Raw genomic sequence first — 16,859 nt, 5'->3', positions numbered from 1 at the left:
GAGAATCGTGTCCTTTTTCTCCCCATCCGACATTGTTATTTATTTTCTATTTTGCGCTTCGCATTTTTTCCCGCGTACGAATTTAGGTGCGTGAGGGCGCGGGCCGCTGTTCATCTGTCTCCGCGTCCGTTCCCTCCCTCCCATTCCAGTCCCTATCTCCCCACATTCCCCACCCTTGATTCCCTATCTCCCTCGCTCAACTCGCACATGGACATATATAAAAATGAACCACCGTTTGCTCTCATCTCACTGAAAATCTTTTCTTTCTGCCTTCACGTATATTTTCCTTTTCCCCTTTCAAGCATTCCCCAGTCATGTAATACTTCTTGTCTTCATTTTTCTTTTGGCCTTTCTGTCCTTGACGATCAATACGTATACGCATGAACATATATAAGCACATTTTTAGCAGCTGTAGATGTTTCGTTCAGCAGCAGTAAGTGCAAAAAGGGAGAAGGATAAGGAGAGAGCTTTTCACCCAAAAGCCATTCTGAGGATCACAGCCTCTATAACCAAATAAAGGTTTATGGGCTCGAGAAGTTCATGGAAACCAATTTCAATTTTTTGCTACTTATTTTTAACATACATCATCGTATGACTCTAATACATATGGCCTCCAAGGATGTGGCTTTATGCTCATTTTATTGTGCGCGTAAGGAGATATAAATACGTACAATTATACCTTAGAAAGCAACTATGCATTTGTGCCCACTTCATATTGAGGTGAATTCATTTCTTGGTAGCCTTTATGCGAATTACGTGCGGAGCTGAGAAAGAGGATCTGTTTAGAGCTTGCTCAATTTCAATTTAATGGACGAATTCGTTGAATACGCTGTGCAATATTTCGTAATTCAATGAGCGCGAGTGGCACGTCATGGATACCGGCAACCCCGCCGTTTGCCGTGCTCTGAAACCTCGCCAGCGATCCCCATTGACATTTATCCTTTCATCTCCTACCCCATCAACGCTCCCGCCTAAACCTACCCGGTCCCAAAACCCCCCACTCTTCCACTGACTTGCTCCTATTCCCTTCCTCCTTCCCTTCTCCTTGCATATCCTTTCCCTTCCTGTATACTCCCGCTCGCTTTTCCCGGATCCTCTGTCTTCACCCCCGTTTCTCTATCTCACGTGGCGACGCGTGGTCGATGCCGATTCGGTTGGCTCAATCGCTCCCTTTCGTTCCAGGCCCTCCCACGCTCTCCTCTCCTCGCCGCCGCCGGAGTCATTAGGGGCGGTATCCGCAGAGGAACGTCCGGCACGACAGCACCCAACACAGCAGTCTCCGCCATCCTCCACCGTACTCCTCCTCCGCGCCCGATGGTAGACGGCCCCGCGGCGGGCGTTCCTTCTCCCGGGCCGCCCCCATTCCCTCCCCTCCTCCCTCGTCCACCACCTCCGGCCCACCGTTCCCGTGCCTTCCTTCCCCCCTCCTCCGACTCCCCTCCTGCCCTCCTCCGCTAAGGCCGGGCGAGAGCGCCGCGCGGTGGGAGGAGGGGCCACGGAGGTGGGGCGGGGTGCGGGGGGGGCGGAGGGGTACGGAGATCCCGGCTCTCGTGCGGCGCGTCCCCCCGGGCGGCGCCGCCTGCCCCCCTGCCCCCCCGCTGCCGCACCGCCGCCGCCTCTGCCACCCGGGTCGCCGCTCTCAGATCGCGCCCTCCCACCCCCTCCGCCCCGCTCACCCTCGGCCTCCCTGCCCCCTCCCTGTATACCTCCGCCCCCTCTACCAGCGCCTCCGCCGCCGCCCGCCAGGCCCTCCGCCTTCGAGGGACAGGCCTCCGCATCGGCCATCGCCGTCGTCTCCGGTGCAGGACAGCCCACCCCCGCCTCCGTGATCGCCCCGAGGCCCCGGCCCAACCAGGCACGCTTCCCCGGGGCGTCCTGCGTAATCCGGGTCCCTATCCCGCAAACCTCCCGGCAGTCCATCTCGCAGCCGCCGATCCAACAGCAGCAGCAGTTGCAGCCGCTGTCGCCGGCGCAAGCCCGGATACGGGCGGCCGTCGTACCCCAGATCCAGGTCTCGCCCTCGCCGCGGTCACCTAGTTCATCCCCGTTCCCCGCCCCTCCGCCGCCGACCCCCGCCTCGCCCTCCTCTCCGGCCTCCGTGTCCTCTTCAGCGGCGGTCTCAGTTCCCATGCCGGCCGCCGCCATGTTCTCCAAGTTCAAGTACGGTGGTGCGCCGCAGAACGTGCTCGACGGCAATCCCATAATGCAGTTCTTCGAGATCGGGAAGCAAACGGCGACGGCCGGCCCTGAGCTCGTGTGGAAAATCCACGATGCGTACCGGAAAAGCGACGGGAAGGTGAGTCGGGGACAGGTGATCTACCTCCCTTTGGAAAGCGACACTTTTGAATGGCATCCGGGAAAATTAATGGAAATGATTAAAAATAAATAAAGGCACGTTTTTTGAAGTTACTGTCACACAAATCGGATCCCTGATAAATTTGACGAGCACTAGAAACTCAAAATTAAAACGTTAAATCGAATGAGGAAAAAGTCATCAAATTTCAGGAGTTAAAAATTCCATTAAATTAATTATTAATCAAACATGGCCAAAAGAAACACGTTTCGGATGCTAACAGGACTTCCGAGATTTTGCGTCAATTTTCAACGCATACGCCATTCATAATTTAGGTGATGCCTCCCTAAGGCTCATATTTCTGTGGAAAATAAATTTGGCGTTGTATGTTTTCATTAAACTTGCAGCACTCTAGCAGATCATTGGCGCTCATTTATCCTACATTTTCATAGTAGATAAAAATATATGAATAACCATAAATATTCACCCGACCCGCCAATATTATAAGCACTCTAAAGTGGTTGCCATCTTGTTTATTATGAATAAAATCCTATTAGCCAATAATCGCAACAGATTTTTTAGACGTCTACATCCAAAAAAATCATCCTTTCGAGAAAATGTTGACGAATCTCTAAGAAGACGTATTTTTCTATGAATCGTCGAGGGCTAATAGAGGAAAGCATATTCCAAATGTATTCACCATTAATTCATTCATGCTCATTTTGGCAATGCAAATGAGTAATGGATGTCGAACAAGAATGATAAAATTATGGTTCATTTGAATTGTAAAGTTATGCATAAGGAAATTATGTAAACATTAAAACACACTTCACTATACATACTGAATTCGTCTCTTTACTTTCTGCTAACAAAAGATGAATAGGACTACGGTAATTTCATTGCAGCATCGATGAAGTTCCACTGATACATAAAATACCTTTTTGGTGATATAGTTGGTCCAAACTACTGACTTACGTGCATGAATTATTTTGAGGAAAGAGAGACATTAAAAAATTAAAATCTTTCATTATCAGACGAAAAAAATGTACGATGTTCAGTTTAAAACTGCATTCTTTTTCGTGGAAAAAATTTTCTATTTATATCATAACCCTTTTGATGATCCAAAATGCTATAAAATCAAAGATATAAAATCTCAATCCGAGCAAACAAATTCAATATACTAATATACAAAAATAAAGAAAGGGTTCTTGACATATGTCAAACCTCACTCCGATAGATAAAAAACCCGAAACCAATGGTTACAGTGATTGCGTTGCAAATTTGATATTTCCTTACCAAAACTGGTTGCTTTATAAATATTCAATGTAAAGGAAATTATGAATACGGAAATGCAACAACACCTGCGCCCTTACTAGATATCCTTAAAGTATTAACATTAGATAGCTCAAACAGCTATTAATATGAAAATATCTAGTATATTCATCGGATACAAAATTAGGAGAATTATGTCCCACCATTGTCCACTTGCTTAATGATGTAATATTTTCCTTTCTCGTATTATAACACTATATCACTACTGAAAAGATTTAGCACTGGTTTATTTTTATCATTGTACGTCATACGAGTATACGACGAAATTGTCAAAACACTGGCGAGTTAGGGCAACTAAAAAAAAAAAAATCCTTTTTGAAACTACGATTCCTCCCTCACATAAACTGGATGTAACAGAAACCTCCTAAATTTTAGTACGTTGCCTTGCTTAATTGAAACGACTGAATACTTTAAACTTTCCAGGAAGAAAATGGGGCGGTTCAATCTTAAAAAAATAGCCTCCTAGTCTATCTCATTTCTTTTTCACAATTTCAATATTATCCATTCTTCGTGATCAAAACATAGCTCCATTACAGAATAAAATATTGAAAAATATTAAAAGCATCCAATCGCTCAACTGAAAGGTATTCTCCTTGCTTGCATGAATGTGTGCGTGTGTGTGTATATATATATATATATATATATATATATATATATATATACATACATACATACATATATATATATATATATATATATATATACACACACACATACACACACACACATTCGCATGGATATAGATATAAGGAAAATGGATAGGAACACGCACGTATAAAGGACAAACACAGGAGAGGTGGCGAAGGCGGAATCGAGCAGATGACAAGTGTAAAAATATTTTCTTGACCAGGGTTTGGGCCATGGATCTACCGACATGCCGAGCCGATGCTCTAACCACTTGAGCTATCAAGGAAGCATAATATGCACTGAGATCTACGGATCTTTATGCAACTAAGTGCCCCGATTCTTTGCCCAGGAGAAGGTGTTATGGAACTGTTTCACCCACCGAAGGAGAAATAGACGGCACATGAGGAAAGGACAGTAGGAAAGCAATCATAGAACATCATGAAGGATAAGAACAGTGCGTTTTGTGACATGCATAGCATAAACAAGATGACGGCCACATTGGCCAAATACACATTCAAACACGAAAACGAGGACCGCTATATGGCGAACAAATATTCATTCTCATGAAAATAGATATAAGGAAAAGGGATACGAACACGTACAAAGGACGAACACAGGAGCGGTGGGGAAGGCAGAATAAATAAATATAAATATATATATATATATATAGTATATATATATATATATACATAGTAATATATATATATATATATAAATATATTTATATTTTACATATAACTATATATATACATATATAAATATATAAATATATATATACATATATACATATATATATATATATATATATATATATATATATATATATATATTACTAGAAAATATACTGGTTAAGGTAGGTTTTTGGATGGACAAACTACCAAATAAATATTTTGTCACTCCTAAAAAAACACAAACCAGCAGCCTACTCTACATCACGCCCCTCTTCATCTCTGAGTACTTCCTTCCTCTCTTCACCCCGTCCAACATTACTATCTTGTTCCTGCCCTGTCCTCGTTTGCCTAACATTCTCCCCTCTATTACAGTCTTCAAAAAACCCACTGCCGATCAATACGCCCTTCATCCATTTTCCTTGCCTCCAAAGGATTTCTCCCAACAAACCCCTTGCTTCGTGGCTTGCGGTTTCGTGTTGTGGCTTTTGATATCCCTTTCTTGATACATTCCCATTTTTCTTTGATGGTGATTCAGCTGTTTACCATCCTCCATGATTTTCTCTACAGTCTGCTGATATTCTTTCCTTTTCAACCCGTTTAATGCTTCTACATTCCATTTTCTAACCCGCCGTCCCAGCCTTATCTTTTTGAAACGGACACTACACTTCATAACAACTAAATTGTGGTCAGAGTCCGCATCCGCTTCCGGGAAGCTGTGCGAATTTATCACACTGTTCCCAAACCTGTGTGTAACCAGGATATAATCTAGCTGATACCTTTCTGAGTCACCTGGCATTTTCCATGTACACCTACGCCTTTTGTGGTGTCTAAACCAAATGTTAGCGATGACTAACCCCTGTCTCCTGCAGAACTCAACTGACCTCTCCCCACGTCATACCTCGTGCCTAAACTGTACTCCCCCACATCATCACCATCTTTTCCTTCGCCTACCGACGCATTCCAATCCCCCATCACTATCAAATGTTTCCCAGCAGGGACACACGCGATTATGTCCGCTAACTGATCGTATATTCTATCGACCTCTTCCTCCGTATGGTTTCTCGGTGGCATGTATACCTGAAAAATAGCCATACTCTATCCGCTGCCAGTTCTATGTTCACTAACCTTCTTCCTACCTCTTTATTGAATACTATGGCAACCCCTCGTCGGCTATCGTCCCTGCCGCTGTATATTATTCTATAATTAACACTCCAGTAATTCCCGCTATCCTTTCATCTCACCTCGCATAGACCTAAAATATTTATATTTCCCCTTTCCACCTCTCGCTTAATATTTTCTAATTTTCCTGTCCTCAACATTGTCCTAACATTCCACGTTCCTATTCTAACTACTTTGGTCTTCTTCTCCTCCTGCGCCCTCTGTCCTGCTGCTGTCGGTTTTCTCTGGTAAGGGTTTCGTGGGATGATCACGGCGGAAGCCTTGCCTCCCCCGCTGCCGGGCACGACACACGGCCGATTGGGCTGAGATATTCTCTGTATTATCCATCATTTTAATTTTGGGAATATATATGTATATATATATATATATATATATATATATATATATATATATATATATATATATATATATTTATATGTATATATACTACTTGCCAACACAGAAACATATAAAAAATAAAACATATAGGTATTCCGAATTATCAGTAGCGCTGCCACCTTTTTCAAGGAAGAGAATAAACTGAAGCAGCTCTTCTGTCCTTCTAATACAGAAAAAATGCTCACCGATAAGCTTAGACAGTCTGCGGTTAATGCAGTGGACTTTACCTTCACGCTTCTTTGCAATTACAGCGTAGATTCTTTAAACTTATAATTTTACGAGACCGTAGAGCTCAAGTTTCCTGCTCTAATGATATGTCATTGTTGGATAAGATTAAGATAGTTTATGTAATTTCCCTAGTTTCCTGACCTTATTCCTTCATTCTCTTCAAGGAAACATTTTCCTGCCCGTTAAATCTAATTATTTAATTATTATTACACTTTTAAAAGGTTATTGTTACGTTACCCTCCCTAAAGAGTTGTTCGATTTCAGTTCCGTCTGCGGTTCTCTCTGCTGAGACAGCTTAAGAGAAAATAGTTTGGTTCTGGTTGGCAGAAATCAAATACGGTTACACGGTGTTCGGCTTTACCCAAAAGGACGCCATTTCTCTGCATAGGATTTCCACAAGGAGCTTCCTCCCAAAATTTAATTCAACCCGAATGGTATTTATTCCCCTTTTAATTCCTTTGGCTTGGAGATACGACAACCTCGAAGGCGATTTCTCAACTTATTATGTACTCAAGGCGGATTGTTGGTACTCCGATACTCGATACTGTGTTTTCTTCTCTTATCTGCTTCAGCTCAGTTAAACTAAATACGCTTTTATCATTGCGTACATATTATTTTTTGGTACTCATGAATATCACCAAGTCAAAAAATATTTTCAGAGTTGATCTCCTACTATGTAGAAGATCACAAGCAGTCTGTACCAAAAACACATATAAATTCATGCGCCACATCTCTATTTCCTAAGGAATTAATATTAACAGTTAAGTTTTCGTTTATGTCATAGTTACAAACAAGCATTGTGATTTGAGAAGAGACTACGAGGTGATGAAGTGCTCCCGACCTTCTAATTTACCGTTTCTCTTCCACTCAAAACTCAACTGACGCAAAGTCATTGTTTTAATTGTATTCCTGAAATCTTTATGAAAAATAGTGTTATTAATCAGGCCTGTTACAATTGAAATTTCTTTATTGTTACTACTGTTAGGAAGAAGACTTGCACTTTCAAGTAGGAACTTGACCATACAGTCTTAGTCAAAACTCACCATTGTAGAAGATGGAACGCTAAAAAAGATATAGAACATCACCTCCCTAGTTCTCGAGTTTGATAAAAATAAACGTCAAAAGGGCATGCAGCAAGCGTCTCCATTATTAATAAAAAAAGATATTCCTTTTAAAAAGGCATAGGATATTAATGAAAGAGAAGACAAGATTCGACATGAATGAAACACCGGATATGCGATTTACAATAGCTGGTAAAAATCAGTTAAAAATGATATTGTTTATGGGTAATGACAACATTAACCAAAACTAAAAACGATCGTACTTGAAATGATGAAAATTACCAATTCGAAATGTAAACATAATTGGATTCACTGCGATTAAATCGGATATTTGCACAAAAGTATTTAAAAATTTGGAAATGAATTAATTATGCGTATAGAGAAAGTCCTAATTGAGAAAAGGTACAAAAATGGCAAATGTAAAGACATTTGCATTATATCTAAGATTGGGAATATTATATATTTTTTCTAAAATAAATCATTGAGAATTAGAGACCTAATAGATATATTTAGATCCTCTATTTAAAACATATTAAATGAACTGCATAATGTATACCACACAAGTAAAAAATAAATGTGGTGGTCATAAAGTTGTTCTATATGTATTTTATGCATATATAAATCATATTTAATTATTTTTTCAAAATAAACTGTAATATTTTATAAATACTATCCTATTCTGTGTGATTCCTCAATCGATAGTCGACACATTTGGAGAGGTGGTCTTTGCTGAGACTAAATTTTAAATCAGGTTTTGTGACAACCACTGCCCTCCTCGTAGTGTGTCCTAAGATATGGTCACAGTGTTAATGCTTGTTCCCTGAATCAAATAAAGAGAAACTACGAGTGAGAATGGCAATTCAAAGTTTCATGTGGAAGACAAATCACTTAATTCCACCAACATTTATTTGATTATTCTTTTATTGGGATTCTCTCATAAACTCGGTAATTTTTGAAAAGCTCATCCTGAAAAATAGACATTTTAAGAACTCCATTCGTCGTGAAACACTATTGGTCGTTACTGCCATCAGAAGAAATATCCGCCATTAATGTAAAATTCATTCTCTAAATATCTATAAACCTATTTCACTAATTGGTGCGGGCATCATTACTTCATCAAACCTCACTGGTGGGCGTATTAAGCCCAATTATTCATTCCTATTGAACAGGTATAATCAGATAAGGATCTTTCTCAGTGTGCCCCGCCGCAGCTGAGAAACGCACGTCTCTCAATTCCTCTGAACGACGTTGAGATGCAAGGTGCGAGGAGGATTGAGCAGATTCATCCCCAATGGTGGGCACCTCCTGAGCAATTTGAATGAACAGGATCTACTTAGCACGGCTTATCACAATTGGTGACCAGTCGGCAAACGCTCAATGACTCTGGGCAGGGATAGATGACACACACCGATGCACTGATTCTATGACGGAGTGGACGGCAGTGCGGATCAAACGGAGATACACCCGGATCACTGAGCGCGCATTTTCATTAATATTTTAAAAGATAATATGGCTCATAAAATGCACAATATTTGTTAGTAAATTTCCAAGAAAATGTCATATGATATGAAAATACGAAATTGTCTTTACAACCTATTGTCTTAATATCAGTTTTTACCCTACGGTGCGACTCGTAAAAGATATCGGTTGGCTCATGGCAAATGAATGATCCCAACTCGGGCCGAAGATTGAATGAATGACAAGATGAATATGGATTGAAGACCAATTGAAGTACACACATGAACTACTTATTGAATAAAATATTGATCTGTCAACTAATCGCATTGCGCGATAGCATATATGAACCAAATGTAGTGAAGTCGAATCAAAGACAAGCTGAAAAGTAGTAGCAGATTTAGGGTTGCCGTTGTTTGCGCCATTAGTGATGAATGGGAAAGGAGGAAGGGTGGAGAGAAACTCGGCACGGGAATTAGTCTACGCTCAAAGTAAGACTCCAAGGGGTTCGTAGTTTAACGTCCTATTTTACGGATGGCGTATTCACTTAAAGTGCTCTCCACTTACATGTGTTGATTGGGTGGAACTGAAAATAAATAATTACCATAATTTCTACTTGGCGAGCTAAATTTAAAAATTTAATGGCTCGTCTACGAGGTGAATATGACACGATTATTCAAGCTCGGACAATTATTTCAGGCTTCCAAGTTAAATTAGGTTTGTTTAAATCTACATTATTACGAATAGATTCCATTACTTTTTGAATCTACAGCAACTAGAAGTAAAAGATGAAAATATGGATAAATACACTTTGCATCTTCAAAAATTGACTTTGTGGTTGGCCAATTATAATTATGTAACAGTAAAGGGGTCAAAATTCGAGAAAAACTTTAAGGGGTCCGCGGCCAGAAAGCCTGGGAACGCATAGCCCTGAGCACCAAGAAGTGATTCGTGAGAGGTTAAGGGGTGCCTACCACGTCCTTCGAAAGAAAAGGGTATAAGTTATAACCTAAGTCGGTATTTGAGTAGATTATCGTAGAATATCATCAGGCACTCGTTTCTCAAGAAGACAATTAATAAATCCTTGTGATTTACTTATTTCTAATGGATTTTAAAATTGACTTTTAGAATTGAGTGATTGGGTCCAGATTTAACTTTCATGTGCTGGTTATACTATATTCCCGAGAAAATAACCATAAATCTTTTTCCTGGAAATCTAAGATCCAATTCAGGCAAATATTTTTCATTCATTCTTTCTGGCATTTCTTTTAATACGTTTCTTTTCTCTTCACGGTATAATGAAAGTTGCGGCGTCACTCCTGCTTAGTTATAAGAATATTGTCCTGATTCTACAACTTCTTTGCAAGGGATTTTGCAAATATTCATGACTAAATAAGCCCAGGTTTTTGAGAATGAGGAGTCCAAAGTATTGGAAAGCTTTGGCTATTGCCATCTGAGGACTACTGAAACACATTGGTATCGGTGACCTCGCACGAGAAAACAACAAGGAATGAACTCATGTGGCATTTTACAAACTGAGGATTCCCTTTCGATACCAAACTTCTTTCAGACACCTGCCTCGCCTCTAAAAGCCATCTCAATTAAACCTTGAGCTAAGCGTCCTCAGGCCATCACGCTGGAAAAGCCATAATTTATCGGACCGATTGGGTCGAATGTGGATTACACGTGTATCCTATAAGCTTAGGCCCCATGACGCAAAGGGCGCATCCCGAAAAATCTCCCCGGGAACGTCAAATCAATGACTGCTCGCGCCGTTCAAAATAACCCCGTCCGCAGATTTATTAATTTTTTTCTCCGGTTCCACTCGACGATCCGATGTCCACCCGCCCACTCTTGCCTCGACGATGAAGTAGAGGCGATTGCTGTCTACAGATATCCACCCTCACCCCACCTGTTGAGTTCTCTATTTTGCATGGTTCGCCCCGTTTTTTAACGTGCTATTTCACAGCCCCCTTTCCAGGCGACACGTGGTCCCCGAGCCAGCGTGCCCACAGCAGAACACTCATTACGCCTCCGAACTAGCTCATGGGACATCTCCCCATATCGTGCCGTTTCCACGAAATGCATCAGCTAGCCGTTCAAAAACCAAAACAACGTTTCCGTACAGAAGCATTATTCCCTTCTCGCGGGGAAGATTTTCGACGCGGGCCTATACCATCGCCGTTTTCCCTTTTTTCAGGTACAAGCAGTTGCAAATTCTAAAAAAAGATTGGCGTTTGTCGTGGGAGGGATGGGTCGATCGATAGAGTCGGGACAGATAAGCGTGGTAGAAACAAGGGCATCCGGGATGCCAACTTTAGAAATAAGAGATCTTCCCAAAGGTTAAGTGGTCTTTCCTCACCCTGCGTGCGATATAGTCGTGCCGTGTCGTCGTATTCATAATAAAGGAAGCAAGCTGGCGATGAAAAATGAGGTTCCCACCGCGTGCATGCATTTGGGGAGAGATTCACAATAAAATGCATTGAAAACTGTAAATTTTTCAACATTTCTTGAAATAAGGTACACCATGTAAATCCAGATAGATTATTAACCTTTCGGTGCAATTGGAATTTCTAGCAAAATCGGATCAAACAAATAAAGATCAGACGGAAGGCTATAAAGGGCGACTTTCAATTCAGAACTGGATGCAGAATATTTAAAAGCAAGTCGTGTGAAAGAGGAATTCCAATACGAAGTTAATGAGTCGCATTCGATTTTTATTTCTGAAAGCAGAAATAAGCAGAAAGCAGACAAATATTTGGTATCGGAATCTTGAATTCAGTTACCGGTCACAGATGAGCGGGGACGTTTCAAAGGACTACCGAATGTGGCGCTGAAATTCACATTATTTTTGTGGGAAGTCATTTCCCGCGATCTGCCGGTAGATATATCTTGGGCGAGAGAAGTCCCACGAAGATTGAATATCTCTAGTTTATAAATGAAAGAAATTCCTATATAATAACTAAATGCCAATGTTCTTATTCAGTAATTCATTGCGTAGCAGAGTCAAAAATCCTCCTGTATCGTTCCCAAACGTTTTCCTACGAATTATGAGTCCTTACCCACATTTCTCTTTTTCGTTTTGGTGATTGTAAACTATAGGAAATTAACAATAATGTATAGCAGAAAATAGGGGTAGATTGGAAAAATATGCGACTCATTCACAGCCTGTACATGTCTCAGATTGTTCAAAATCGAGTGGCTATTGGAGAATCGAGATGAGCCGTGTCAGGAAGAGGGGCAACGTAGTGTCCATTATTGCCGGTACTTTTCAACGCATATTAGGAGGAAATTTTAAAAAAGGCAAGGGAAGATCGGGAGATAGGAATGAAAATCTATTGAAAAATCATTAAATCTAGGTTTGCCGATGATCAAGCTTTAGTTAGCTAGTAAGCAAAGGGGATACGAGCATTGCGGAGTTCATTTGAAATTCAGTGCGATGGGTTGGGGATGAGAAGAAATGTGAACAAAACGAAGTTAATGAGATTTTTGTTTGAAATAGAAAAGCTAAGTTTATTGTAAAATACGTGTTAATAAGCTAGACCAGGTGGAGCAATGTAACTATACCGGTCGTATTTTTGACCGAAGTAGTCAAAGTAGTAGGGATATCAGAAGAAGAATGACGTTAGGTAAAGTAGCTTTTGCAAGGGAGAGAACATTGATAAAGGAGATGTTTGGTAAAATAACGTTGGTAAAGAAAGACTCATTAAAATTTTGAATTGCACCGTAGTTTTTCATTGCGCGGAAACATGGTGATTAAATCAAAATAATAAGCGTGGATCAGAGGCTTTTGAAATGTGTGTGGAGAGATGAAATGAAATGGAAAAGATAAAAAGGGCACTGAATAAATATGGGAAGTGCAGACTGTTAAGAAACATTTATGGAGAGTATTTTGATTGGTAATGAGATGTTGAAGACTGATAGAGGAGAGAATGATAGACAAGCGAGGAATGGCTAGAAATAGGACAGGTATGTCGGAGTATGCGGATTTGAAGAACAGTTTATCGTAGCATCGGATTTTAATTTGTGTTTGTTAGGAGGGTCAAAGCAATAAATGATGTGCCGACGTAGAATACTAGCACTAATAAAGGAACATATTATCAATAACAACCGTACATTATAACATTTTATGCCTCCAAAAGGAGCTTGCCTTCAGAAAATATCAATTCTTCTTAAATTTTGCTTCCTTTATTAATAGAATCAGAAAAATGGAATATTCTAGCTTCTTTTTTTGTTTCCATAAATCTACTTTATGAAACTTATATTTTAAAACTAACAGAATAAGGAACATAACTAAGGATTATTTATAATGCCAACATTTATAATAATTATTTTCTGATATTTATACAGGTGTAAGATAGAATGCTTTATATGATGCAACCATTCTAGATGTTAGCATGCTCGTGAATTTAGCAGCCAGGTTATATTTGTTTGATTCAGTATGTTTAGGCAATTTTATTTGAATTCTTTATTGTTTCCCTTGCTCACCTCATTTGTTTATTTTAATTATGCTCATGATAGTCAACCCTGACTCAAAACGTATAATAAACTATTTACAAATGTTATACAAAATTTAAAAGGTTGGGTATCTCCCTCAGAAAAACTCACTGTATTTCTACCGACAAACATTTAACAAACATTTTCTAGTTTTCAAAGTATTTCGAAAACCTTAAGGCTTTTTTTTTAACCAGAAGCATCTCCTCTAAGCGACAAATATTCTTCTATTTTTTTGTAGTTTTACACGAGCAGATTGCAAACCGAATGTGATAATGTAGATTGAGCATGTGCAGATTGCTAACAAGAGCAAATTAATTTCTTCGTAAAACACGTATCCTCGCAGAAAAGCATATAATGGCATTTAAAGAGTGAATAAAGTATTTCGCAAATCGATTTCACTTCATAATGTTGCTGTGTGTCAATTAAATTATAAAAGCTCTTAACATACCAAAACATTCTAATTTTATTTAATTTCACATTAAACATACCAACATTTAGCTCACTTAAGATTGGCTGCGCAGAACCAAATTTTCCATTAATTGATAAAATATATTGGAATTTTTCTGCGATATATCCATGGAATTATCTTTTGAAAGCGCCTAGCGCTAACTTAGAACCTGAAATAAAAGCCGCGGGTTCTTTATATCTTGAAATAAACAATCGTACCTTTTATAAACAGACTATTTACAATGAGAAGTTATTGTAGCCAAGAAATAACTATAACTCCAACTTAGTCAAATATATCATTGACCAAAGGGTGACCTGATAAGTGGGAAAAGAGCGCACTCCGTACTACGCTATCTGCGTAAGAAATCTGCCACATTCTACTAAGAGGATGCCTTACTTGACATATTTACTTAAATATGAAATTCAAGAACTAAATAACTATTATATACCCCAGATTGCAGAAACACCGTATACGATCGGATTCAATAACTTAGCACGCCATTCTCCCATGCTATAGGTATGCGTGACTATTTGATAAGCGAAGTCATTGACACAGCAATCTTCATCGTGCTAAGCACAATGAAGAGAGTATTCGATTCAGAGAGTTCCACTACGGTAATAGAGCTTGATTCATCCGAGGCTAATCAGTGCCTGTGCCCTATGGGCATCCTCACGTGGCGTCCTATTCGCATTCCCTTCATTCGTTAAAGACAATGCCCGATAGTCAACGCGGGCAGTTGTTTTGCAGTCTATTATTCCGCTCGAATCCGGGGAGGAGGATGAAATGAAACGTTTTTTTGTGCAAAAATTCATTTGTACGGCATATTTTAGCGGCGCTTGCGTAGAAGTCCAAAGAAATGTGTTTTAAACTATAGGAATATACAGGGTTCGTCCGGAAAATAAGTGTACTGAGCTCAGGAAAAAAAATTTATTACACTTTTACATATCTTAAGCTAATATTCCTCAAAATAGGACCCTTGTGAGTCGATACACTTGTTCCAGCGGCGTTCCCATTCCTGGAACGCTCCCGCGAAGGCATCATCGGGAACCTCTCGAAGACTCGTCGTCGACCTCTTCTCTGCCCTCCACGAACATCTTGTGCCACCGTAAGATCATGTTTCTGGACATGGCTGACTCCCCGTAAGCCTGGTTAATCATACCGACAGTTTCGGTAGACGATTTCCCAAGCTTTACCGCAAATTTGATGGAATAACGCTGCTCCGAAAACTTCGGCATCGCGTTCCGTGACGTGGGTCGAGCGTGGAGGTTCGCGTTAACAGAGCTCCTCACTACACCACAGCTCAGAGCCGACTGCCTTTTTCAGCGTCGCTTGCCAACATACCCCCCTCCAATCGCAGCCCGTCAGAGCGGTGCTGGGCGCGCCTGGAGCGGCGCGCCCAGCCCAGGAGTCAGTACACTTATTTTCCGGACGAACCCTGTACCTCGCAAGTATTTAATAACAGTTTCGTAAGGCACGCAAACAAAACATATTTTTGTGAGTACACGACGTTCTAACTACGGGTAGTACATGTAATTATCGGATTTAATTTTTGTGCCAGAATCAAACGAGCCGACACTAGATGCGTTTTGTTGGAAACGCTACGCGTGAGTGAAGAACGATTCATGGCCATGTGTTTTCCACCACCTCCACTCATATTTCTTCCTCCAAATTTACTCGTCGTCTACTTTCATTCCATCTATTTCTTTCTCACACGGAAACTTCTAAAGGGCCCATCTTAGCCATCAAATCCTATGACGCGGCGACGGTTATTTTAAGCCCATGCTCATTCCTCTGACCATAAACTTAATGTCGGAAGAGAGGGAAGAATATCAGAGAATTTGTTAATTAATGTCAGAAGATGTAATCTTGACATCATTAGCATTAAAGGGACTCAGGAAACCCTGAGCAATAACGAAGCGACGTAAGATATTCAGTTAAAATAGACATAGCTTGGAGTGAAAAGTGTGATTTGATGTGAACTGGGCCAAGATTTACTTTTTGTAATTTGTAATTTGAGAATGCAGCGACTGAAAATGGCAAGGAGTATTTCTTTAGGACTGCTATTATACAGAATATGGTGGAAAGTTAACTCTCTAATTTAGAAAAATAGGGGGTATTCAATGAAATGTAGGTTCAGCACTAGTTCTTGGACGATTCTGTCAGTTACGTGTATCTTCCATTCAAAGTATAGCAAATTTTTCCCATTAAACGTTTGATATTTTTATCATTAGCATTTATAACGACTTAATCATTGACCAAAATCCAATTGCAGGCCTAAATACATATAGTAGATCAATTATTGGCCTTGAGAATTATCCTAATAGGGCAAAATTTGTTTTGTTGTTGGAAATAGTTTGTTTGTTGCCTCATTACGGAACTGCCGACAATCATTGAAAAAAGTCAGGGGTTTGAAACCGAGTATAGAACAACCATTAAAATTAGGTAATTCTGTAAGTAATATGGGCGATTCCTGTATATTTTAATTCAAAGAAAATACAACGAGAGTGAATTGTTATTCAGGGAGATATATAATGAGTTGGTTTGATTACGTATTCCACTTAGGTCGATCGATAGAATTTACTGCATCTACTCATTTCTAATCAGCCTCGGAGGCAGATGCCATACTTCGGGATGAAGAGGCTACCTGATCCAAGTTAGATACTGCGTCTGACACCTATATGCCTAGCCAT

The 16,859-nt window shown here is 40.2% G+C and overlaps 2 protein-coding genes across 2 annotated transcripts in view; one reads left to right on the top strand and one right to left on the bottom strand.

Moving 5' to 3' along the window:
• Positions 1 to 1,116: 1,116 nt before the first annotated feature.
• On the bottom strand, positions 1,117 to 2,130 carry LOC139689990 (spidroin-1-like). The gene has a single exon (XM_071587154.1). The coding sequence runs from the start codon at positions 2,128 to 2,130 to the stop codon at positions 1,117 to 1,119; it is 1,014 nt and encodes a 337-aa protein (XP_071443255.1).
• Positions 2,124 to 16,859, top strand: part of bma (SCY1-like protein bma) — a 118,124-nt gene continuing 103,388 nt past the window's right edge. Inside the window, exon 1 of the mRNA XM_071588122.1 lies at positions 2,124 to 2,296. Coding sequence (XP_071444223.1) covers positions 2,129 to 2,296 — 168 coding nt within the window. The 5' untranslated portion in view covers positions 2,124 to 2,128. The remainder of the gene's footprint in view (positions 2,297 to 16,859) is intronic.

Source organism: Hetaerina americana, unplaced genomic scaffold, assembly GCF_022747635.1.
Source record: "Hetaerina americana unplaced genomic scaffold, ioHetAmer1.1.p SCAF_3, whole genome shotgun sequence".
NCBI classification, from domain to species: Eukaryota; Metazoa; Arthropoda; class Insecta; order Odonata; family Calopterygidae; genus Hetaerina; species Hetaerina americana.
Note: the sequence above shows the minus strand (reverse complement) of the source record. Positions and strands in the feature narration are given on the sequence as shown.

Excerpts from the sequence above, each read along its gene's own strand:
- LOC139689990 (XM_071587154.1), bottom strand. The coding sequence starts at position 2,130 with ATGGGAACTGAGACCGCCGCTGAAGAGGACACGGAGGCCGGAGAGGAG.